The following is a 27,241-nucleotide window of genomic DNA, read 5'->3' on the forward strand; positions in this document are numbered from 1 at the left end:
ACTACGTTTTCAATAACGTTTCCTTTCATATTACCTATAAGATGATAATGTTATCCAAGAGAAGAACAGAGTTCTTCTTGGACTGTGAGTATATCAGATACTGAGGGCTAAGCAACACTCTGAAATGTGATTCTGTTCCACACAGCCTTCCAAAACGTACAAACTTGGATTTCAACAGTAATTATATAAATTTCTCAGTTTCTTTTATGCTTTTAATTTTCTTTGTTATTTTTCAAAGTGATTTTTAAGAATACTTAATATTCAGAAAAAAACAAAACAAAAATATTTAAATCATTTTAAGTTTGCATATTTTCAAAGCCACAAGTATCTCCAGACATAAACGTGTTGATTACCAGCTTTTAAGATGGAACCAACAAGTCTTTGCAAAAAAATCTGATCCTACAGTAACTTACAGCCATCCAGAATTCTTAAAATGAAAGTTTGCAGGTTTTTGTCTTTAGCTAAGCATGCAGTATATTCTATTTTCTCCTTTGTAGAGGAAGAATCAGAACACACACACACACATTTTGTGGCGAATCCCAGACTATGGACAGCAATTATTTTGTCTAATCTGTAGGAGGAACAGACAAAGAGTGGCTTGATGGTGCACAATCAGGACTTATTTTTGACATCTCTTAGGCTTTTTTCTAGTTTATGTAGAAGCTTCATGGTTCTAGAAGTAAGATTCACTGTCCCAATCAGAAATGAATTCTTCAAACAAGTGGCCTAACATTATTTTTTCTTTATTTTTGCTCAGCTTCTTTTCTGTACACTTGGGAGGACACATCTAGACATAACTAGAAGATGTTGAGGTAACCATTCACTTTTATTGCTAATGATGTTAGGACACTGTCTAACAGCAGAACTTTCCTCCTCAACTGGTGGGGTTTCAAATGCACGTGTTTGCGCTACCCAGCAGGTGACAATGAGACTATACATCTTCAAATTTTGTGCCCCTCCCTGCCACAAGTGTCAGGTCCAACAGCCCAAGGGCTGTATTTGCTCAGGGAGGCATGCTCATGAACTGTGACAGATGATACTTCCATCTTTGAAGCTGAAAGCATGTTTCCAGGCAATATACAATCAGCCTTTTAGAGCAGGAATAAGAGAGTGGGAATCCATGTTTCATACCTTCATAGCCCTTCATTACATCATATCCCATTAAGATTTTTCCAAGTGTATGTAATTCTAGACTATGCAGGGTACACTACATGTTCCCACTGAATGTTTCCATTACAGCTTAAACTTTGCTGAACAAACCACACAGAATATGCCTTGACACACAAAGTGGGGATGGTGCTGCACGGGGTTATTTCCACCACACAATACAAGGAATCAGTACAGACATCTCATAGCAGTCTAGAAACAGCTTGACAACACAAAAAAATAAATAAATTACTGCACTTCCATTCTGTAACAACGCATGCATATATATAGTGGTAGTGTAAGGAAAGGTAAAGTGCTGTTTGGAGTTTACAAGAAATGCCACTTTTTTCTTGCCACAAATCTCACTTTTCTGAGCACTGTAAATACTCCTTTAGTGGGTGACATTGGTGGTAGGGTATGGTTGGACCAGATGATCTTGGAGGTCTCTTCAAACGTTAATGATTCTGTGATTCTATAACTGCAGGCACCAACTCCATCTTTCACTTTCGGCAAACTCCCTGAGTGTTTGGTAATGAGCAACCAAAGGAAGCTACTGCTCCTTTTCAGCAAAGCATTTGGAAGTGGAACTATGGGAAAAGCTCAGTGCCAGAAGTATGGCATATTTCCTTCTGTTCAGTGCCAAGGTTTTGATAGAGCGTGCTGGCAGCTGAGGATAGTTGTCAGCCCTTGAGCTTCCCATGTGCAAAGTGACAGAAGTCCATCGTCACCAGGCTGACAGCCACGTGATGTGGTGCCAGCAATTCGCAGTGTGACACGGCCGAGGGAGAAAGGCAGAGCTCCGTGGAGCAGGTAAAAGAACATCTTCAGTCAAGAAAGCAGGAGGGGAAACAGCAAGCACAAAGCAGCTGCTGCGTTAACAAAACCCATCAAATAGCTCTCTTCCGCTCTGACACCACAAATGGTCCAGTGCTGGCCTCCACTCTGCAGCTCTCACAGAGTGCTGTGACTTGCAAGCAGGGGAAGAATATTTTATTACAGCAAGAAAGAAAAACGCGGCAGTCCAGGTCTTGAGAGTTTCATTCCTTTGGTGTCTTTTTTAAACTTCACGTTGATATAATAAAAAACTGACTATCAGAGAGATTTTGCACTGTAAACTTGGCTGCTATTTAATAGGGCAAATTTCAGTAAACAAGCATGTACATTCTTTCCTGCCCATATGACCTGATACACTGAAAAGTTAAGGGAAGAAAAAATTTCAGAAATCCTAAAGCACACATGGAGAGGGGAAACGCTCACAGGAAAGCTCTTGTACATGTGCTGCAGCAGACCCAAATCCATCCATCTTTATGCTTTTAACTATGAGTACATCTAAATACCCCAGGTTCCCTACCATGTTGTTACAGTCATCATTTGCAGTACTCTTCTGGTCTTGAACATGTGGGATTGAGTAACAAAGAGAAGCAAACATTGAGCACAGCTTACCTTCATCAAAAACGAAAAAGTTGCCAGCAGTCCTAGTCCAAAAATAAAAAGTGACTAGATGTACCTCCCAATAGGTCCAGCAAATAACAGGGCTCCGCTCTATAACTTTTGTCCCTGACACAATTTTTCATTTTCACTTCTCTGTAACGTGCAGCTCACAGGGTTTTGTGTAAAAGGAACTCTTCATTGTCTGCGGGATGAAGAAACATGCAACGTGTGCCACAGGAATGGCAAGCACAAAGGCAAAACAGAGTCAGAGGACAGAAAAACTCTTTGGGAAGAGTTTTCTTTCTCCATTCACGCTGCTGATAAAACCCTTGCTAGTTTCATTAGTGGTCAGTGATGCAGAAGGTAAGGCAGAAGGCTTTTTGGGAACGTACCCAGCCCAGCATTACACGCTGAGCACCTGAACTCATGTGCTAGCAGCCAGAGGTGCTCTTCTGCACCTCTGGCCACAGCAGAGCAGAGCCCCTCACTCTTTTCCTGCGCTCCCTTCATCAGCAAGTGGCCCTTGCCTGCCCCCAGCTTGGCAGCCCTGCAAATGGAACTAAAGCTGGCTGGAAATTAGCTCAGTGCATGCTGACTTACCACTCCGGAGAGCCTATTTAAAAGGTTAATAACTTTTAAAATCCAATTAGAAAGTCTAATTAGCTAAAGTAATCTTTGGTCTGCCTACTTAATCTCAAACAAGGTGAATGCAATAAAGATTAATCTCATCTTCACTTTTTACTTAGGCACCAGATAGGTTGCTGCAGATTGCTGATCACCTGTTTTCAGGTAGGCACAGCAAAGAGACCACATTCACAGCAAGTTCAAATACAGCAGAAGAGCTCAAGCTGCAGAGCTGGTGTACCAGGTGGGATGCTGACACATCAGTCAGTAGGGGATGAGTAGGGGACAATACCATACATACTAGAACAGGGGCAAAATTGCCATTTTTGGAGCAGCCGCCTTTGCATCTTGGGCCAAAATTACCTGCTTTGCTAGGAACAGTGGCAGTTAAAATACAGTGCCCAAAATTACAGACAGCGATTGTTATTTTCTTCAGTCCGATACCTCTGTGGAATTCTTCCTTTGTGACTTTGACCAAGTCAGGTTGAGTTCACTATTGCTTCTTCACACGTATGTATTTCCAAACAGGTGAGAAACCTGTTAGTTACTACACCACTAGCTAATTGGTAAATGGATCTGGGCATTCCTGGAAACCCTGTCCCATGGGTGTCCCTGTCCCTGTTCCTTCTCTTTCTTGCTACACATCAATATCCATAATAATAATAATAATAAAAAAAATAGCTGAAATAACTATTTTCACAAAAACATAAAGAAAACTCCACTAAAGTTCCCAAAAGCATGGATATCCTGAACCCGTTATTAGCACACAGCCCCAAGGTAGAAAGATTAAGTTCACAATATGTCAGATTCCTTTTAAACACCTTTTAAACACCTTTTAAACACCTTTTAAGCTGTCCTTGATTCTCTTGTTCGTGGACACCCCAGGGTCCCAGAGAGCCCCACCAGGTTCCCGGGGATGCTCCTGGACGCCCATGGATCCTGCTGAGGCCATGTTATCGGTACAAACCGAAAGGTGCATTTCAGAGCACAGGGACCAGCCGCCGCTCCCAATCACCAGCCATTTTACAATCCCAAAGCTGTTCAGTGTGAGTGGCAACATTAGCACAGCAAGCAGAACAACCCACCGAACCACCTGCCTGCCGTACCACAGCTAACCACTGGAGGCTTGATGTTAAGGTCTGCTCCTTACTTCTAACCCAGGCTAGGAAGGGAGAAAGAAAAGGAAGGCATTTTGATTCGCACGGAGGCAGCAGCAAAAACCGCAACATTATTTTCTCTTGCAATGGCAAGAGGCAGGTGGGAAATGCCAAAACACGATAATGTCTATGCGACCTCAAAAAAAAAAAAAAAAAGTGACTGAAAAACCATGTGTCTGGTTTTCATGTAGGCAGTCAGGCGGCTTCTAACGCCCCCAGCAGCTCCACAGCCTCCGCGCACCGCAGCAGGAGGCAGGGGGCCGGCCAGCGAGGCCTCGGCTGGACGGGAGCCGAGCCCCGCTGCCGGCGGGCGGCCAGCAGGGGGCGGCCCCGGCCCGCAGACGGGCGGCGGGAGCTGCCCGGGCCGCCTGGGGCTGGGCCGGGCCTGGGCCGGGCCCCGAGGCGCAGGGCCGGGCTGCTGCTGCCTGCACGCCGCCTCACGGCTGCACAGGGGCTCAGCCTGAGGGCCGCCAGCCGTCGGTCTGGGCTTTCTCCTCGCCCAAAGCCACACTCTGCTGCTTGTACACCTCCAACAGACGGAAGAAGCTGACAATATTTCGGGGTCTTTTTCCCCCGGCGTTAAAAACACAGATAAGCGGCAGTCTCGGTCTCTGTGGAAAGCATTCACGGCTTTAACTGAGAGCTGCACCGGTGCACTCCAGGCCTCAGCGTCCCTCTGTCCCTGAGAAAATATGTCTGGTGTGATCGCGTATAGGCTCTCTAGAAAATACAACATCGAAAGCACAACAGGCGTCAAAGTAAACCAAGCTAGTCCAGACAAAAAACACCAGCACTGTAAAATCTGCAACATGACAACACTGCAAATAATATGCGTGATTTATACACTCAAAGGAAAGCTACCCAAATTAATTCAATCATTTTAAATGACTTGCTATATAGGTCAGCTGAAAAGCTCAACAGGAAAGTACTATTAAATATATTTATGTATCTATACACAGATTGTCACTGAGCACTGTGCAAAAAAACTTCCAGATTTCTAGTTTATGGAAACAGACAATTTAAGATAAGAAACAGAAAATTTTAAAATACCATAGTATGTGAAAGTTTGGTCAAAACTGAATAGGAACCTTCAGATAAATTGCATCGTACTCCTCGCTGTCAGGCTGCTGCCATGTAAGGTTTTTTGGAAAACAAAATATTTCAGTTTCATGTATCAGTGTTCATTTGAAGTTTGTCTTCAGTCATTTTAATATCAGCATTCATCTGTCTCTGGTGTAAGCCCACCTTAACGCTGAAACGTGTAACTCTGGGACTTACCACATAGAAGTAGCTTCCTATGTGCAACATGATAGTGTCCTGCTCAACTCTTCTGTGTATGCTGTTGGGACGTCTGCTGCTGGCCTGGAGAGCCGTGACAACTACTGCACGACAGCACATCGTGCTCCGGTCAGAGAGCCTACTGCAGGTCTGACTGACCGAGGTTGCGCAGGGAGCCCCACTACCACCTAACGAGGGGGAGCATGGACCTCCAGAAGCACTGTCCCGTCACAGTCTTGTGGCTCGTAACTCTGCCTGAGAAGGCTGTAAGACTGAGAGTTGATGGTGCCTTCCAGAGAAGTTTTTTGTGGAATCATGGCACGTGTTTTTTGTAACTGGGAGCTAACTTTCCAGGGGAAGCATTGCTGGTGAAGGGAGGGGAAGGATTTGGGTCCCTCAAAGGTCTCTTCATCAGCAACCTGAAATATAGCTGATGGAATCTGAAAGTGCTATACAATTTGAAGGAAGGACAAATTGCCATGAGTCAGTCAGAACTACAGCATATCTGAGATTACTCAGCAAGCTGGATTCAAGTTTAATATAGAATCCTCTGCTTCACTATTTAGGAAGAAAGAACATCCCTTATCTGACAGGGCTAGTATGCTAGAAAAGAAAGCCTCAGAAGGGATTTAAAAAGGGGGAGAAGTAAGTTTCTAGGTAGGACGCTAAGGAGAGGAGCAAAGCAGGCACTCAGCCAAAGATGCAGGCTGCTGGTAGATAGGCTCATCAGCACTGCGCTCACTTTGCCAGCACTCTGGCCACGGAATTGCCATCCTGCTGGTGATGCAGGGGAAGAGAGGAGGTGGATGGTGTATGGACAGCGATTCCTAAGAAAAGAGGGGGCTTCTTTCAGCTACTGGCATTATTCCCACTCCCTGAAATGGCACGCCTGACTCCTGTCTAGAACATGCCCATTTTCTCTCCTTCTACAGAATGGAGCCCTCCTCCTCCCCCTCTCACAGCAAAATCCAGCTTTGCCTACATCACTGAGATATCTTCTGCACAAAGGGCATGAGGTTGATCAAATGCAAGATGAGAGAATGTAGCAGCCTCCACTCTCTCCCACTCTGCAGAAATCCTGAAGGAATATTTGTTCATTCACACATTTGAGTGTTTCTGTGGTGGATAATTTCTTTTTATCCACCTCAGAATTTCTGATTTCTTTTCTGATCTCTGCTGGGATGAAACTCCACAATACTTCCACTCTGGAAAGATGTTCTAGATTATAGCACTTGGGAACCATCAGTATTTGTTCATAGTCTGGCACTTCATTTTATAAATTCTTTGTACAGCACCCTTTTGTAGAAGACTTGTAAATAGCATTAATATTAATTAGCATACAATTTAAAACCAAACTCAGTCTTAATAGCAGAAATAAAACAGACTAGCTTAAACTAACAATGTTAAAAGCTTCTCTTAGCCAGAGCTTACCATTCTTCGGTGGCTAAGTTAGACAGACCTCTTGTAAGACTACATGTATGTCAAACAACTGCTTTCTTACCCAAAAGAGGAACATTATAGTCTGCCATGAGTCCATTACTTTGTTTCGCAAGCGTTTTGGTTGAGTAGGAGAGGGGAAATAATTACCACGTGAGTAAAATGGAGGTAACAGCAAAGTTTTTCAACTTAACTGAACCTCTGATAGACAACAGCTGCCTGAACTCTTTATACTTTTTTTTTTCCACTTATAACCAAGAACTGACATCATTTATGTTACAAAACAAGCCTCTTTAAAGCAAATAAATATATAAAGCAAAAATACTCATAAAATTACTACAGAGCAGATAAAAATACATCTTAAAACTTTTCAGTGAACATTTTTAGCCTACTTCAAGAACAAAGACAGAAGAATAAACATCTTATCTATGCAATCTGTTGTCCCTAAGAGATTACGGCCAGCCTTAAAACTTGCCAGATTTACCTAGTAGCTTCTATTTCTTAGAAAAGATACTCAGCTTTCCAAATCTCGTTGGGCACTGTGTCAAGGGAAAAAGAAATATTTAATTTTACATTGTTACTAATTAGAAAACATCATTATGGCTCTTCTCTGTCAACTATGACGTGCATAAAATTAGACCCATCACTTTCCATTTCAGTTAGACAATTTTACAGAGCATAAACGACTGAAGTATTTTAAGAAGCCTAGAAACACAGATATCCCAGCATCCAGTGGCAAAGGTAATGATAGCAGTACGATTTTAGTTGCCCAGTGCATTTGAATAACTGAAATTCACTGGACCAAAAATGGGGGGGAGAGGGTGGGGCGACAATGATGACTCAGTTCTTAAAACACAGTAACACAAATCTTCATATGCAAAGTACACTGAGGACTCCATCCAAGAGATGGCCAATGAAGTGCAAAGTATTCTGTGTACCTTGCAACAACCACCCCGACAAACTACAGTCGCCATCAGCTGGAAATGGAACACTTGTCTGTGCCAAATACAGTGGAGCAGGTCTTAATCTCAAATTCAAAGGTTTTGAAGGTAACAAATTCTCCTTCAGAAATTCAAGGGGTGATGGTACACATTCCAAAGCAGAACTTACTTGTTAAACATAAACCATGGGCATGGAAGGAAGGAGATAAGACTTTTGACCATCCAAACTCAACTCAGAATACCAAAAATAATCTCTCCCTCAAAAATTTAAATAAATATATATATATATATATATATATATATATATATATATATATATATTTTGGGGGAAGTTATGTTTATTTTCTTTTTTTCCCTCTCATTTTATTTATTTATTTTTGTAAACTATCTGCTTCATGAAATGCAAAACTTAAAAAAAAAAAAAAAAAAAAAAAAAAAACTTTCCAAAAAAGCTTCCTAAACAGATTACAAGAATAAATTATGCTGGGCTATTAGAATTTATAAGATTTCCAGTTACATAGATAAAGGTTTCTTTCAAAAACCTAACTCCCTAATCTCTCCCCTGAGAAAACATGAGCTTTTTCAAACTGCATTACTTAACTCTGAATTATTTTTCTTAGAACTTGTTACACAACAAAAAGTTTTTGTCCTAATCCATATAAATTTATTATGTTTATATAGTAATTCCCTCCGATTTATAATCCCATATTATCTATAGAAAAAAAAAAAAAAAAAGAACACACACACATACACGCTCCCTCCCCAGAAAACAGCACCACTCCCCACACAGATTAATGTCACAAACAAAATACACATTTTGTTCCTTGAAGGAAGCCTATAGCAATTACTGTTTTGTTCATGTTGATTACATGATCATGAAATACAAATGGATTCAAAGAACTTTAACACAAAAAAAAAAATGAGGAAAAAAAATCTCTTAAAGCAATAGGATATACCTGGATACAGAATGCACATAGGGTAGGGAATATGTGGATACCAGCTAAAACCCGCACAGCAAGAAAGAGCAGCTTTTTGCCAAAGCTTGACTACAATTTTAAGCGCTTTAGGCAAAGCATGAAGATCAAATTCAATGTTAGCCACAGCATCTACAACCTTCATGAACCTGGATATAGTACTATGATAACTCCCTCACACTGCTAAAACACTCAGCCTCTCAAATACCAAGTGTTACAGAAGATACATGTGCGGACTGGGGCATTTTACCTAGAGATCCTGCACATACATACACACCAGAGCAGTCCCAAGGAAAGAACTCAGGTACCTGTAGAGGGGAAATGAGTTTACACTCACGAAGAGTTTACACTGACATGCAGGTGGAACCAGAAGCCGCAGAAATGAAAGCAGAAAAATCCTGGTTGCATACCACTGGTTCTACCTGGTAACAAAGGTATGGTGGCTATACAAGGTAATGTAAAAGTAAAAACTAACCAAACTAGAAATCCTGGGACGTGGATATGCCACTGACTTAAACAGGCAGCATCAGGGCAGGAGGGGGGAAAAAAAAATTAAAACAAGGATGAAAGTGACATGGAGCCAAAACCTTTATCTGAGAGATACTTCAATTAAGATATGAAGGGAGAGACGCAGGATGAGCTTTACCCTTCATATTGATAATGAATCCAAGCAGTGAACATAAAAGCCTGTCTCACTGCTTATTTCCCAGCCTGTGAGAAGGGGACTTGGGTTGATCCTAGTCACCAGGAAAAAAGTCAGGCTGTTCTCACCAAGTACTGCCTCAAGAAGCCATTTCTGGGAGCGAGAGTCTCCGTCTACAGGGAAGATCTTAACAGAGAAAGAAGTTCCTAACAAAATTCAAGATTTTAAAGGCATGACAGTAAAGTTGGAGTACACATGTTCAGTAGCAATGATTGGAATTAGGAAGGAAAAAAAAAAAGAAGCATATGTTTGCCAAAGCTTTTTGGCTTGGCTCCCATAAGAATCAAAACTGAAATAAAAGAGCTAAACCAAGCAGGAAGGTTCTGCTGAGGGAAAAACAATTAGATGAATACCGACACTGTTCGTTTGCCTACAAAGAGGCAACGATCCTTATAACAATCTTAATTCGTAATGATCCTCATGAATTAGAGTGTTTTCAGTTAGAAGCTCATCCATCAAGCCTTGGATTTCAAAAGGTCTTCAGGGACATAATGCATAAAGGAAAACTGGATATCATTCACAAGCAAAAGAATTCTGTTTTGTTTGAAAGAACTCAAAAGGGAAGTTCACCTATCACATTTTGCTAAAAGACCCCTTTGGATAAGAGCTTTTATGTATCTATTAATCTCCATTCAAGGAGCAATGCCATGACTGGTACTCCCCTCCCTCCCCTCTTTTTTTAATCATTCTAGACAAAAAAAAAAAAAGTATATTTAAAAGATGTATGTAAATACATGTTAGGAAAGGCTGCATAAATTAGTCAATTTATTATATACTTGGTACAGTATATAATATAGTGGTACACTCTTTCAACAACATTCTTAACTTTTGTTTATATAAGGCCCCCCACAAACATTTGGATTCACTGTATTTTGAGGGAAAAGAAACAAAAGGAAGAATATGAACAACCACCATCATCTGTCTTTACAATTATTTTTTTTTTTTTTACTCTTTGGACAATATCAGACTTTCCTGTGTGCTACTGTTCACATCAGGTACTTTTCTGGAGCAGCAGTTTTCACATGCATGTCAGAGTAGCCTAAAATAATCTGAAAGATATTTAGGTGTAATACAGACATTATCAGTTGTTTTTTGTTTTGTTTTGTTTTCTAAATGTTTGAATGTGAAACATATGCTTTTGACTGTGCTCATACCTCACACTTTCTAGAGCAAATCTGTTCATTGTATCAGTCATTCACTGCAGTTGGAGTACATCTGTCCTCAAAGCTGTGGTGACTCTGTCTACTAGTCTATACCCTTGTGTCTGGAGTGATTTCAAGATGATCATTTCTAACAAATACATATTCACTCCATCAGTCCTCTTTGTTCACGTTAATTCTCCTGTTGCTCGTGGTCTTCTAGGCTGGAGCTAACATCTGCAATCACAGCTTTAACTATAAACAATGAGATTTCCAATTACCAAAAATGGAAGTGCAGCAATATTACAGGTCACCTAAAAAGAAGTCACATGAGTGAGGAAAAACAAAAAGGTACATAACAAAGACTGCAGTGTCTTCAGGGTCCTCCACTTTATGGAGCAAAATCTGGAAAAAACAATACCCTTGCATTTAGTTCCTGGTACCTTTAACAGTTGTGCTAGGCGTTGTGAATCCAAGCTCTCTTATTTTAGTGAAAGAAGCAACCTTTTAATACAATATAGTACCTTAATAAGTACTTTTAATACAATATAGTACCTTAGCTGAATGTTTAGATTCATACAGAATACTTAAGAGATATTAAAATAGTAAAATACATATATATTTACTTCTTCTCTACTGGACAGATCTTCTCAATTCTACTCAAAACTGGTCATTAGAAAATTAATACATATTTATCTTGTGTATTATGACCTACAATTAATTATTTTTGCTTGCTAAGAAACTGAAAAAGCTGAAACTAAATAATAATAATAATCATCTTGTCCTTGTTTACATCTTTATAATTTAAATACCTTAGATATTCTTCCCAAGTGAAATATTTTCTACCTTTTTTTACCTTAGAAAGAGTGCCTTTTCTCCTGTGTTTGTCATGGGAGATTAAACAGATGCTGAGGTTAACAAGTTCCTGTAGGGTTAGAGAGGAGCTTTCCTTAAAATTTTTCACAAACATTCAAATTCAAAACCTGTTAGCAATAAAGAAATAAAAGTCCTCTTTCACTTTTGTTTTTTTACCATTGCTTAAAAAGGCAAAGGACAAATTTAATCTGTTCCAAACCTTGTTTAAAAACATACAATGCTAAGTAAGCATATTATTCAGATTCTATGGAAATGCAACAGATGCAAAATGTGAAATACTTTAAAATGCATCTTCATCCTTTTCATAATATGTGTATCTTTTTCCATGAAAGGTCAAATTTCATAGACATACTCATACCTAAAAAAGAAAAGGCTCCTGAGTAGTACTGCACTAAAATAGGAAATTACCCCTGAAAAAAAAAACTTTAAAGTGAAGCCCACATTCTATTTACTTTATATACAATCCAGTGTATCTCAAGAGAGAACAAATTTCAAGACTGACACATGCTGAAAGTGAACTCAGCTTCTTCCTGCATGTGAGATGCCTACATTTATTCCCACTACACCTCTAGGTGGTCTGAATTCAATCCATCTTTCCCTCTGTGTTATTTTGTTAGCAGAAATTAAAATATTATCCACTTGAAAGCCTATAATAAGAAGTTGAGTGCTGCTCCAAGAAAACATACAAACAAATATTCACATATTTTACTATTCTAATACAAAATGTTCTCTATAAAGAATAGGAATCAAAATAGTGTCAGGTAACAGAATTACTTAAGGACACATTACATTTCTTTTTCCACAAAACAATTAAATTTCTTCATTAAAACCAGACAGTATTTGAGTTCTACAAAACAAGCCCTGTAGATCCTTTCTTTCACTTCTGACAGAAATTTAACTAGGACACACATAAGGTTTCAGAGATACTTTGTTGCAACAACAGCAACCCATTTCAAGTAAGGAATTAATGAAAGGTTTTATTTCTGGTCACTTACATAACTAAAATACCAATTAAAAATAACCAACCCCTTAATTAACCCCTAAGATTCACAAAGTCCGTTTTTTCAAAACCTGTATTTTCTCTATTCAAATGAATTTCTAAAAATTTTGCACAGCAGTTGTCATAGTTCTACTGAAAATAGTTTTGTTTTTTTTTTTTTCATTTTTTTCTCTAAGAAGAAAAGGAAGGTGCCATTTTTTGTTTTGCTTCAGAAGCCAGTCCTTGCCATCAGTACAGATGTGGCATGGCCACACACAGGCCAAAGTGTTCAGGTGCAGTATCACACAGATCAGAAAAGAATATACAAAAAAAAAACAGTGTATAATACCGTGACAGGTATTCAATATATTCACATACAGTAATCTTTGACTACCTGCAACTAAACTGGCCATAAATCCTGAAGAATCTTGTCTACAAAATTGAGTTACCCACCAATATACTGTCTCTCATACTGTCTCTCTTCTAAAAATACCCGTATTTACACTAATACACAAGGTATTTGCTTACAAACACAGAAGTAGCCATAAATAAAACTTTATTCTTTCATTTCATTTACAAGCTACCGAGTACCATGTATTTACACAGCACTGGACACTTAAAGTAGTTGCAGTCACAAAATGATCCAGACAGCTGTTGATAAAGTAAAGGATCTTAAGATAAAAGCAAAGTAATACTGTAACAGATAAGTGGCAAAAAAGCAGTTTTGCCATAATGATCAGACTTGCATGTTGCATCAATTCTGGTTGAAACGACTGAGCGCCATGCGATTCTCAGCTTTAATTGTTTGCAGTCTTGCTAAAGTTTGTACAGTCATTTCTCTTTTGCAGTTATTAAAATAAAAAAGTTAAAAACTATAGCAGCAACAAGCAAACCCTGTGACAGGAAGGCAAGGTTTAAGAACTAAAAAAGTTTATACAATGTGCTCAGGAAGGCTGCAGAATTTATCTTCCATCAGCTGGAGTTCGACTGAGTGACATCATGATTCGGGCATATCTTTCACACAGTTCATGTGTGGAGTAGGAGGGTAACTTTGGCGGGTCATTGAAACCTTTAATCTCTGTAGAACAATCTAGCAGTTTTGGCAGGAAATCTGTCAGCTTTTCTTGCAAGTTAGCTGCAAATAAAAATAAGAAAAACAACCATGAACTTTTATATCTGCAGGTGGAATTTTCCTCTTTCTGCCCCAAACTAACTCCCCCATCCCTGGGTGGGAACAGGAGGTGTTACTTGGAATAATTCACTTTCTTCAGGTGCTACTTGGAATTACTGGGACATACTGGTTCCTAGCAAGACCTTAACATAAATGCCCCTTCAAATGGTCTATCAGCATAAATGTTTTTCCACTTTGAAAAAAATAAATAAAATAAAGCAGGACATCTTTCCTTTAAGGACATTCCTATATATGGAAAATATTGCAGTACCCCATTATTACATATGGAAAAACTTCTCTTCATTTAAAAGTGTGCAGGATTATTCAAGAGTGAGGGTATTTCAAAATATTTTACTAAGACACAAATTATGTAGGGTCAGTTCAAGACATCAAAACCAACACATTCTAAAAAATAAATAAATCAGGAGCACTTAAGAGCCTTTTACCTTAATAAATAAATTACTTACGTTCCATTTCTTGTCCAAGATATGAACACCAACGGTTTCTCATATCTTCCACGGCAACAATATCTTTTTCTTCCATCTCATCCACCAGTAGTAATGGCAAACATGGGACAATAAGCTCATTCATAATGATCAGGCCATTATTTACTTCCTGATCATCTCCTGATTCAAACAGTGCTGCAGCATGTTCATTTAGTTTCTTCACGTACCACCACAAAAAAGGAAAGCCTTTAAGTATACAGCATTTCACATTTTACCATGCAGCAGTTTTTGATTTTCTTAGGGCAAATTTGCAATAACAACAGTTGAGCTTTAACATTCACAGCAACAATAAATATACTCTATTAAACCATTTGATTTTTTGCTATTCCTCAGGCCACTTTGATTGATACCTGCCAACAGAACCTTTGCAGCTGCTCTTTTTAAAGACTGAGGTCCTATCACCTGCTCCTGCCTCTTTTCACCATTGCTAAAAAAAAAAGTGTCACAATCAAGGAAAAAAAATTCACTTCCTGATGGAAACTTTTTTCTAATATTTGTGTCCTTGTCTAACTGGGGTGATGTTGCAAGTTCACCCACCAACAGTGTCAACTGCTGTTCCTACTTAGACCAGACACAATGGCAGCAAGCACACTTTTTACAATGATAAAGAAACTGATTATACAAAAAAATACATTTTTAATGCTTACTACATACATTTCTTCCTTTCATTTTTTTTCCTACACAAGTTCGAAGTATTAATTTGTTAATGAAAGGTGGTTTTGTTTTGTTTTTAAATTATGGCAACACTGTCTACTAGCTCATTTTGTTAAAGCTATGCAGCAAATCCAACTTTTGAGACATACTTCATCCTTCACTTACTAGCAAACATTCTCGTCTGTAGTGAGATATCAGCTCTTCATCATGCCCTCTGTATGGGCCTTTGGACAAGAGTTCTTTGTTATTCTGGTAAGCATAGATAAGGTAGAGCAAGGCTTCCATATAGCTAAAGCAAAGTAAAGAAACAAAATAATTAGATGCAAATCCAGATACCACCTGTTTCAAGTTAACTACTGTGCTCTTCAAGGATAGGTAACTTACTCATTTGAATGTAAAACCTCACCTCCCCACCCATCTTTTCATTATGTTGTTTTTTTAATAGACATTTTCTTCTTTTTGCACATTAGAACAATGTATTTTATTAGGTTATTAGGTATATTATCAGGTTAGAACACTTGTACATGAAGTGTGATCCAAAGCTCACTGAAATAAATCTGTATTGTTTCACTCACTTCATAAATGGCTTTGGATTAGCCTTGGGTATACAAGAAAACTTTTTTTTCCTGCATGCATTTATGTCACATCAGATTTGATCTGCTGCTGCTATTATCTTGATAGTATTTTATGCCTTAGCAAATAAGAATTAAAGCCGTCAAATTATTTCTAGAAATAAACTGTGAACTTTTAGTCTCACTAACGTTAATTTTTTCTGGACTACCGAAAACTAAAGTGATGGAAGAAGCCACAACAGCATTTCAAAATCAGAAATATCAGCACTCTGTTGGCACTTCTGTCTTTACTCTAAATGCAGAAAATAAATACATTCTTAATTGGTAAAGAATGAGTAACAGAGGATCTAAGAACCTAATAATTAATAATCAGAGATCTCATGATGCTCCAATTAATAATCTCCCTTCACACTGCTGCATACCATTTTCAGCAAACACCTTAAAGCATTAATTCTCTGATTTGCAGAAAGCCAGTTATGATAGACAGACACTGAAAAAAGTTCAGGCAACTATCCTAAAAACAAGCAATTAGAAATCTTACTTTGTTCAAACAACTAGAGTAACATAGAGAAGTTTTCTAATAGAGTGTTAGAGGAATAGTACGTTATGCACTCCTAGTGAAAAATGGAAGGTCAAGGTTAGGGCTTAAACTACCAAAACAACAAACTAGTAGAAGTGGTTAAAAATTATATGTGAGAACACAAAGCATATAGGATACATGAAAAATACAAGTCAGAATTTTCTAAAGTAGTCAAACTCAAGACTTACATAAGGCCTCCCAACAAGACAACATAAAAAGAAGGGAAAAGGTTACTTGCAATAGCAATGGCTACTGAAAGCTTTACCTTCAAATATCTCTGCTTGGAAAAACAAGATGAACCCGAACACCAGAATTTCAGAATCTACTGTGAAGTTATTTTTTCCACCATGAAAAGGCCATTCCATCACAGTTTCTTGCAATCCTAAATATTTCCTACTTGAGTAATATGTTGCATATATACAGTCACTAGTCTCTACTTTCTTGTCCTCAAAATACAAAATTTTTCATTAAAGTAACAAGTCCTACTGCCCTCTTCTCAAGTCCATTTCTCCTGTCCATGAAAACTCTACAGAGCAGTAACCTCCAACACAAGTGACTGGACAGCAGAAAAGTTAATGTAGGAGGACAGGGACATATTGCACAATACTACCGCAAGGAACTGGGATTGCAAGATACAAAGCCAGAGGAGTGGGATCTTTTCTCCCTTTCCATTCTTGGTTCAGTTACTTGTGAAACCACAGGTTGAATTAACAGCATCAACAACTCAGTTGATCCAAATTAGAAACTTGCTCCTGGCAGCGGCCTTATTTCCTAATCCGTCTGTTCCTGCTTTGTCCTCTAGTTGCATGATTGTTCCCCGAACCAGCAACAGTGCTATCTAACAGCAACGTTAAGTCATTTTAAATCATCATTACTGTAAAGCCAAGCTCAGAGGCCTTCTGTGTCTTGAGCATCTGAGGAATATTACTACGATTTAAGTTAAGCAAACGGATGCTACCTTTTCACATATAAAGCACATATTAAGCTCTAGTCTATGAAGCCTGAACTTAATCTCTCTGAATTTAAGATTAGTAAAGCTGCTCACAGAGTTATGGAGCTCACTGGGTATAGACTTTGGAAAAGGTGCAGGAAGCACAGGTATGGTTAAACTAAATGTTAATGCTGCTTTCAAAAAAGAACTGCTGCCAAAGCTGAAAAAACATACTGTGCTTCCAGAAACTTAAAATCCAACTGCTGAGGTCTACAGTTTGTTCAGTCACTGCCACAAGAATAAACTGCGAGTAAAACTCCTGCCAAGGTTCATTAGCTGACTACATTCATCTCATCCATAGCAGATTCCTACTCTGCAGTACAATCAGAGAAAGTACACCTTAAAGACCCTTTAGATCTTCATCTGCTGTGAAAAGAAGGCCTTGTCAACCACCATAAGGATCATGACTGAACTCTGAAAGTAGGCATGACTTCTCAGTACTCAGCTAAAACCAAGCTCCAGGTGATTTTCAGAAGTAGTAAGTACCTGTTGTTTCCTTAACCTTCAAGTGCAGCCTTCCATGCTCACCAAGACCTCTAAATGTAAGCTACCAGCATGAAGGGAGTAGAAGGCATTACAACTGCATTTTGTGTTTGCTCCACAAAGCACTGGTAAGAAAATCAGACTAACTGGGTAAAGGCCAGTTTTTGGCTCCATCTAGAGACTGAGTGCTGCAAGCTATTAATTAGTGTTATTTAAAACAAGAAAAGTTGGTCAACTGAGGGAAGCAGGTTTCTGAAAAAAAGCCTCAAGACAGTCCTGTTAATGACAGTCATGTTTCAATTATGGAAGTCTATTTTTTCATAAATATTTTTAAAGTTACATTTTTATGATTTAAGAGTTAAGGGAATATTGAAAGGAGATTGGAAGAGTCCATCAATTTAGTCTTGTTTTCAGAATATTGAAAATTAGCATTGACCTAATGACCATAATGCTAATGACCACATAGATCATTAGCATTGATCTCTAGAGCGTACAGGATGTGAACTTCAAAAAATACCTCAGCCATTTGGAAAACACAGGAGTGTAATTGCAATAGATGCCTTTAAAGTCAGCCAGTGGATACCCAGATTCTCACCCACTCTCTAAGCATGCTCAACTCTAATCTTTGTGTCGTTGTATTAAATACCACTTGAAGCATTTATGAAATGGCATTTATTGCCAAAAGGAATGAACGCTATACTTAATGGATATTAGATGAGTCTGATAACATTGTATTTTAATTTCTTACCAACACAAGAATCTAAGACTAGTCATTAAATGCTTGTTTTCTAAATTATGAAGATGTTTGGTAAAAAATACCTCATCCTAATTTTGCCAATCAACTAGGTAGCCATACCAAAAATACTGTTCAGAATAAAGAGAAACCTGTGTTTCCCTCCCTGATCCCAATCAGAATATATTACAGTAAGAAGCAGATTAGTGAAAACACTGCAATTTTCCAATTAAAGCTGCCATCCTGGAGTCCCGATGCCAAGGTACTTGAGGAATTTTAAGCTCAGAGCATGCACAATTTCCAAGGGAATCAAGGAGGATTCCTATGTATCACACTGATAGCTGTGATATTTTTGCCCCTTTAAGGCATCCAGCAATATCAGACTGATTATTTGTTCAAATAAATCACGCAATCTTCTGACCAAACTTTGTATACAAGCTGTTCAATACTAACGAAGTAGTATATGCTAATTTAGAGTATTAGTGAATGTACTATTTATTACATGGTGCAAAAACAAGGTTATGAGCTCATTTTGTTAGCCACTACATAAAAACATAGCTTGCAAGAGAGATAAGAAGTATTTAATTATCTTTTTTGTTTGGACCTTTTTTTCATTGGGAGCATACAGGACAAGAAAGAGAAATATGAAGCAATTTCCTGCACAACATAGAGTCAACAAACTAAATTTGGTTCCCCTACATATTGTGGTATGAGTATCAGCGATTGGCAACAAATTTTTTTCACTATTAAACATTTTTATCACATGATAGTTCAATTTTCACACAACAGATGTCAGCTACTGAATATTTTTCTGCTAGTGCCTCCCCCCCCCCCCCACCCTTGATTGGGGATGGGAAGAAGAGGTAGTTTTGAACAATGCTTATTCAAAAACTCTCTCCTGTAAAATGCTTTGAGGCATTTATACTGTTATTTCCACCCTTGCTACATGTAGTTGATCACAGTATAAGTTTTTGCTGTAATGCATTAAATACATTAATGTCACCAGTTTGATATAGTTTCTGGGTTGGTAAGAAAGGAGAAGGGAATGAATTAACATTGACACACAGAGCTAAGAAGAATCAGCTATAACTATGATAATAACGTGTGATAATTTTCCTCAAACAGGTTCTTCTTTTTTTTTTTTTTTTTTTTTGCCTGATCTTTAAAGCCCATCATGAGTGGAATTTTGGCTCAGACAAATACACGAGGCAAAATTTTGCTTCTCTGGGAATCCCAATAAAAAGACAAGATAATATAGGGATTTGGCTAGCAGTGATTACTGATAAAAGCAGATAGATATACGTGCACATGTGATGCCAGAGAATAAAGATTTTTATGTTTGAACAGCACTCAGAGTAGGAAAGAATGAGGAATACAAGTGCATGTGGGGACACTGAAAAGAGTCCATTGTTTGATAAAGTGCAAAGAAATGGAGATTAAAAGTAGAAGTTGAGTGAAACTGAGGAAAACGTGAGACTGAAGAAATTAATGAACTGAGTAAATTGTAAATAAAATGAAGGATATATTAAACAATTCTTAATAATTGTTTTACTTTATCAATGTTACATTTTGCCTTCAGATTGTTCTACCACATTTGAGTTCTATACTACCACTTACCTCTTTTTTTGGAAAAACTCCAATCCTACCATGAGAAACATGGTTGTTTCCCTGAAATTTCTATAGTCTTGATGCCATCTCTGCATATAAGAAAGGGTATATAGAATTTCATCCACAAACATGAAATACAATTTTACACACTTAAGTGCTGAACATTTACATTAAGTGATCAGGAATTCTAGTAAGCTGGCATGTGGGAAAAGTCAGTCTGAACCCCCCTCCCACAATGAAAATAAGATTCTTAAATTCCTAAAATATTTCTAGATGAGATTTTTTTTTTCTTCAAACAGAATGTATTGCCATTTGAATTGAAAAGAACACAAGGCATTTTTGGAGAACCACAGTCAGCATTATGGGAATTGTGTCGTCCGTGCCTTGCCTCCTCTCCCCCCCCCCCCCAAAAAAAAAAAAAAAAAAAAACAACTAAGAGGCTAATAGCCACTTTTCTTCCCTATATTAGACTCAGTTATTTACTCAGAAAGGGTTAGAAAGCAATTAATTTTATGCGCTAAAATTAATTTTAAATTTCAGTGTAAGAAAGAGAAAAAGCCTGAATACATTTATTTGGAAGTGACAAAAATCCAAAGTGTCTTGTTGAGTACTTCAGACCATGGAGATGTTTATATTGGAGCACAACATTTATTTCCTGCATCACCATTTTATACAAAGTGACTACTGATACACTTTACAAGAAAAAATGCTCTAAGGGAGAAAGGTGTTTTTCTCGCATTCATTTAGCAGCCAACTTTCAGTTGCACGTTAAAGATTAAATAAGTGACAAAATACCATAATACATAGCCACTTAAAGATTCAATACAAAGAGCATGAAAAAGGTTCCATGAAATGACAACTCCCTATGCAGGACAAATTGTGATACAAGTTTGTAGTTTCTCCAAAGATATCTGCCTCAAGAGCTAAAAAGGCGACATATATCTGCAGGGGAACAGAAGATCTCCCTCACCCCCTCACTTAAAGCTACGTCCAGGATTGTTATTCTACTTGTGTAACTGTATTGGTTTCTGTGGCAAGGCCGTTCAGAAAATAGTAAGAAACTGAGCCTTGCACAGCCAAAAAAATGCAACAGAAACCTTACTATGAGAGTCCCTTCCCCTCACCGTGGAGAGGGCATTTAAATGTAGTAGCATTTCCCGTAAGTCCTAAACCTGGTAAACAGAAATGACAAGTAAATATTTTTCACTTGGTTTGTTGAAGGGAAGATTACTCCCATAGATAGTCCTTCGGAACAAGCTGTTGGGACTTTCAAGCATAACAATGAGGTTTAAGTGGTGCACTGGAAGCTGCCTAGGATATAAATATCTGCTGTTCAGAGGCCTTAACGAAGAATATCATGCAGACTTGAAGCTGATGTAAAACCAGCTACAGAATTAGCTTTATATATGAGATGAAGTACTTTGGCAAATATAAGTTGTGATTCTTAAGTATCTGGGATTTGCTCTTTTCTTCTTTCGAAGTTTTTGTAGGTAGCACAGAAGGAAAACTTAAATGCATAAGCTGGTTATGTATGGTCTCGGCAAATGAAAGAACCTGGTGCTAATAAAAGAATGGGAATAGTCACAAAAACAGCTGGAGGAAAAGCACAAATGTGACCCTGATGCCTGTGACCCGTTTATAGAGATACATAAGGTTGGCTTTAAGACTACTTTCACTCCTTCACTGTCAGCACTTTCTGACTAGACAGTTGGTGCTACATGGTGGTAAATTATGAAATACTGCTAGTGACATCAAGACATGTTAAGGAGTAAGGACAGGCTCAAATATGATGTTTATCTGTGGCTAAAGTCATATCTGACCTTGGAATTACAGATGTGGAAGAAAAAAAAGCTTTAGATCAACTGGTCAGAGCAGCTTTCCTGCAAATAAATGGTGTTTCGGTAACTAGTTTCAACTTCTCAGTGTAAGAAATGTGTTAAGATAAATTCTGATTATTGATAGTTATTTCACGTTACAGTTTAATTTACAGCATAAGAAATACTGACCTCATATTCTTCCATGTTTACTTCATCTGGTTTTATCATTTCAAGCTTAGCTTGAGCAACCTTCATTATGTTACGGCACCTTATGAATAGCAACAAGAAATCACAAAAGATGGAAATTTGCAAAGGATATTATCCATACAAAGACAGCAACCTTATAGGCTATAGCCTTATGCAACAGTACAGAAACACTATGGACAATGTGCTTTATAATATGCACCGTATAATCACCAAGGGAAGGCACACTTTTGAAATACATGTGATGAATACCTGTGCTATTTAAGAATTACTTTTATTTTGCTAAATTGTCACATTACTTAGTTTTTCTTTCTAATTTAAATTTCAGGTGGCTCGAAGCTTCCCTATGTTTATTTTTATTAGAGGACTGGATTCAGAGATTTTACAGCTGTCAATATGCAGAAATCAGACTAACATTCTCTACATTTCAATTTTTATGTTTTAAATAAGTGAATATATGGAATTTCAAGCGTAAGAGAAATGGTCTTGTTTTCAGATAAGTTATCCATCTATTCTGGTGTCCCGTTTTAAGATTTTGCTCTCTATTGCTGGCCTTTAGGCCACCGAAGAAATACAGATTTAATTTCAGTGTTTCAAAACAAGGTATGGTGAACTGTGTGCAACCATGAGTAACACTGAGCATTCTTCATACCAATAAAAAACTAACTTCTTGTTTATTCTTTTTAATAGATATTTTTATAAAGATTTTTTTTATATATATAAAATTATTCTTCCATACATTTTATATTTTCAAGCTATTAACTAGTGGATGAAGCCAAATGCACACACATTGCTCTTACCTCTATTACACACCCTATCTGAACATAAAGGAGCATCTCTACACATCACAGAACACTCACAAGCACAGGAAGTGAGACACGCTGCTCTTATTACCTTTCATCAAAGCTAAGATTATGATCTCCAAACTGCTCCAGTAACGTTCTCTCAATTATCTTCTTTGGTGCCTGGTTTTGGATGAAGTAAACAATTGCATGGCGCAAACGATAATCACATTCAGGTGGTGGATCCTCCTGGGCTAATTTTAGCAGTCGTGCATATTCCAATTTAATTGCCTAAATAATTTTAAAAATATATATTATTCTTTTTCGCTTTTAACTCAAACTTCACCAGCATTAACAGAATAATTCCCATGGACACTTGGCTACAAAATCATTTTTAACAATCCCACCCGCCAAGTCTAAATTACAAAAAAAAAACAGACAAATATAAGGTTGTTCCCTAGCTAAAGCTGACAAAAACCCAGGTAGACCTTTATTTCAGAAACAATCCCAATGTTGCTCTACATCTCCCTGAGTGAAGTTTTATCCAATCTCTACAGTGGCTGCTTTAAGCACGTACAATCTAAAAACAGTATATTTCAGACATTTTACTGAATTAAATTTTCTAAAATCTCCTAAGGTCAAAAACTACCTCTAATATATGGTTGAAATGCAAATACATAAATAAAACACAATCTACATAAAGTTCAATGAACATGTATGATTTTGAAAACGTTATGTCAGAATGGAAAATGATGTACAACAAAAATCAAACTGTATGATCTCTACAGAAAACACTTTAATATGATTAGTATCAGCCTCCAATAGGGCAGGACAGACTCCTCACTGAATATTTTAGATAAACTTTAGAGGTCATCAGAAGTCTTTAGTTTGTCAGCTTATTAGATTTTAATGAACCACATCTGTTATCTTCATTAGATTTTACTCGCTGAAACTATACAGCATGAACAAGAGTAACAAGAAAAAAAATGGTGACAAATCTTAGTGTGTTCTGTAATTTCTGTCTCAAAATATGGAGGTGATCAAATTGCTGGCTAACACTACTTATCAACGTGAAACATGAGTTAATGCATAAGCAGTTTCAATGCGATATACAGCCAAAATAAAGCTCCAAACCATCTAGAAAAATACCCTGTTTGATATTTCAAATTCCTTAACGTTAAAATACCTAGCAGCACCAGCAGCATTTTCTTGATGTTTAACTTTTGTAAATTTTGGCTGCTATTCTCTACCAACAAACCTTGTGATTCAAGACTAAACACATGGGTGGGATACTATTCATACTGGCCTAAACAGATAATACGTGGAGAACCTTAAAACTTAAGAAAAGTTCTGCATTAACATTTTTAATTACTAATCATATGCATTATCATTAAAAAGGAGGTTTGGGAGAACCAATACATATCAAAAGCCACAGATAGAGTTTTTATTATCTGAGATATGACATTCTACCATTAGCAAGCCAACACAGATAGCTATGCAATCAAACCCTCTTTAGTGGGGTAGGCTAGAAGCAAAAAGCAATTGCTATTTTGCATTTGATTCTTCAGAGAATTATTTAGAAACAGGAAAAATTCAACATAAAACTTAGATTTTCATATACAAATTAAGCAAAATTTAAAATGCTGTGCTATAGATTCATTAATCCTATATGCAAAGGAAAATCAACACTACTTTAAATTGAATACGGGAAAAAGGGGTGGTAGAAAGAAATTTCATAAGCTTTACTTTTCTCACAGAGAACGTTATATATAAAGATCTTAAGGCAAACATACTACAAGGAACTGCCTATAAAGTTTAGAGAAGGATGACAGTACAAGGTCATTGATCAATAAACGTCCTAATTGGTTTGTGTTAGTTATGTCTGAAGTCTGAGATCTAAAGAGGGAATCAAACTTTGGCAGTAACAATGACTCATATCAAACAGGTTCTACCTGCATTACACCAAAACAAGGACATCATAGAAAACAACCACAGTCTTTTATAAACGATAATTTTACATTAAAAAAAAAAAAAGAAAGAAAAAACAGAGTATAAGAAATATCACAGAAGCTTCTACAGTAAAACGGGATTTCACCTGTTACATTTCAAAATACGAAATATGGTACTAAGTAGAATCGCTTCATCCACAAACATCCATACTAATGTATTACTCAAAAAACAAAACATGTTCTACCAGTTCTAAGTTGCTTCTAACATTAGTCAGCAAGATACGAGAAGGGAGACTTTCCTACCCTCCAACAATTTAGCTTTAACAACATTTTCTCAAAGACAGTTCTTGCCTCTCCCCTCCATATTGACATAAAATTATTTAAGCATCAAAAGTAAAAAGTAAAAAAAAAATAAACTGAGCATTTCTTTGATAATTCCTAATAAATAAATATTTTTATTTTATTTTAATCAGAATTCCTGTTTTTTTTTAAACTGATCAAAATACTTGTCACATTTTAAAAAATATATTAATGTAATTAACCTTTCTGGTAAAAAGTTTGATTTGATCAAATAAGCACTTTTTTTTTAATTAAAAAATGAAGCTTTTCATTAAGTGAGAAATTTGAAAACACGACACTGAATCACAAGCAAAATGTATTTCATTAAACAAAGGCTATGGCAGGTGTCTCTCTGTTGCCTGAGTGCAGATGCATACTACAGATGCAGTATGGTCTGGTCATAACACTTGTCAAAACATCCATTTAAAATAAATAAATAAATAAATAGATAAATAAATAGATAAACAAAAGAACACGAGATTTTGATTTCCTTACCAAGAGGGTAAAAAGTTTTTTGTTTTTCTTTATTTTTGTATTTTTAATGTTTCCTTTCAGTGTAACTGAGCCATAAAAATTAAGTAGGAAACAGAACGCTACTCAAAGGCAAGCAAGAAACTCTCCCCCACATCACCACCCATAAAAATCTTGTTTGAGAGGATTTTACATCATGTCAAAGTAATTCCCTTGCAAATACTCTGAAAATTAATTCAAAAGACTATGAGCTAGAAATGCTCAGAAATTTGTGCATTTAAAAAAACTGATGTATTTTTTTCAATCTGGTATCATACCGAAGACTAACAACCACAAAGAGCCTACCATCCAATTCTTAGTAATAAAATACTGCATAAACAATATTGACATTAACGAAGTTAAACAAAAGAAGGTGATTTGGATTTACTAAAAATCTTTTAAGGAAGACAAAACCAGAACATTTCTTTGAAATAAACAAATAACGAAACACTGAAGTCCCTGAATGAAAACACCAATGTCCCAAACAGCCTAGTGAAGGCATGCTTTTATGAATTGGGAAAAAATACATATTCTTACTGATTACAAATCCAGGTTTCAGGTTATTTGCTACTAATATTTAAAAGGTAAAATGCATGAAGGTATATACTTTACTAATATCAAGGGAGCATACTGCTAAATCATGATTGAAACAGCTATAGATATTTCTTCCTAAAAAAGTATATCATTTAGAAATATCTAAATGGAGGACTGATGCCATAGAAGAGCACTTATAAATGCTGGAACAGTCTTAATACACAAAGGGTGGGGTGAGAAGGTATGTCTAACAAGTCAGAGGAGAAAAAGTTGAAAATGTTAGTTGTACCTTAAAGAACCCTGCTTCTGGCCCACACCTGTCATAAACATTCCTGGCTTTACCTATAGCCATGATAATACCTTGCATGTTCGGGGTCAGCATGACCTGCCATAAGGGATTTAAGGTAAAAGTTTGGAATGATTAATATTTTAATGATTAAATTCAATATGCTTTTAGTCTCATGCAAGATAAAAAGCAACTTAATGCATGCATACATTGAAATGGCACTTTCAATACAAGATCTGTTGTGCTTATTCTGCAAATCAATCACGGCACGTGTAAATATGTTTACCACGACAAAATATGGTTAAAGGAAGCTTAACGAAAACTGAACAATTGTGTCAAATACAATTTAAAAATCACATGGTCAAAACTTCCCAGAAAAGGAACATGCATCATTTAGCATTAGCATCCATCAGAAATTGTGTACGGATGGAGTGCTACCTCAAGAACTCATGGCTACCAAAGGGTAAAATAAACTGTTACAAATACAAAAATCACCCAATCACACTTTATATATACTATACTAAAAATATAATAAACTACACTGCTTGTATTTTATACATATTTCAACATCAAAGTAAGGGACCCAAATGCTGCAAATACAATTGGTCCCCAAAGCATTTGCAGACGAATACTTAAAATTAAACCCAAAACATTTAACAAACACAACACCAAACATAACACACACATCTCACTGCTAATCACATCAGTTATATACAAACAATTTGATACTTTTAGGTTACCCAGAAAGGCCTTTCCCCTCTGTTATCTGTGAGCAAGGCAAAACACTCCTCCCTCCCTGCCCAAGGTCTAGCTAGCACCCCCACTGGCACAGCAACA

The 27,241-nt window shown here is 37.2% G+C and overlaps 1 protein-coding gene across 5 annotated transcripts in view; it reads right to left on the reverse strand.

The window, feature by feature from the left end:
• Window positions 1-13,224: 13,224 nt before the first annotated feature.
• USP25 (ubiquitin specific peptidase 25) overlaps window positions 13,225-27,241 on the reverse strand; it is a 93,125-nt gene continuing 79,108 nt past the window's right edge. For 3 of the 5 annotated variants that reach the window (XM_068690569.1, XM_068690545.1, XM_068690553.1), the window contains 6 exons: window positions 22,899-23,077; window positions 21,990-22,068; window positions 19,993-20,072; window positions 15,182-15,305; window positions 14,324-14,519; window positions 13,225-13,820 (listed from right to left, as the gene is read on the reverse strand). In XM_068690569.1, the coding sequence (XP_068546670.1) occupies window positions 13,648-13,820; window positions 14,324-14,519; window positions 15,182-15,305; window positions 19,993-20,072; window positions 21,990-22,068; window positions 22,899-23,077 (831 nt within the window). In that variant the 3' untranslated portion in view covers window positions 13,225-13,647. Of the gene's footprint in view, window positions 13,821-14,323; window positions 14,520-15,181; window positions 15,306-19,992; window positions 20,073-21,989; window positions 22,069-22,898; window positions 23,078-26,407; window positions 26,504-27,241 lie in introns of all 5 variants that reach the window. The other 2 variants (XM_068690536.1, XM_068690560.1) reach the window with 1 other exon arrangement.

This window comes from Anas acuta, chromosome 1, assembly GCF_963932015.1.
Source record: "Anas acuta chromosome 1, bAnaAcu1.1, whole genome shotgun sequence".
Taxonomy (NCBI): domain Eukaryota; kingdom Metazoa; phylum Chordata; class Aves; order Anseriformes; family Anatidae; genus Anas; species Anas acuta.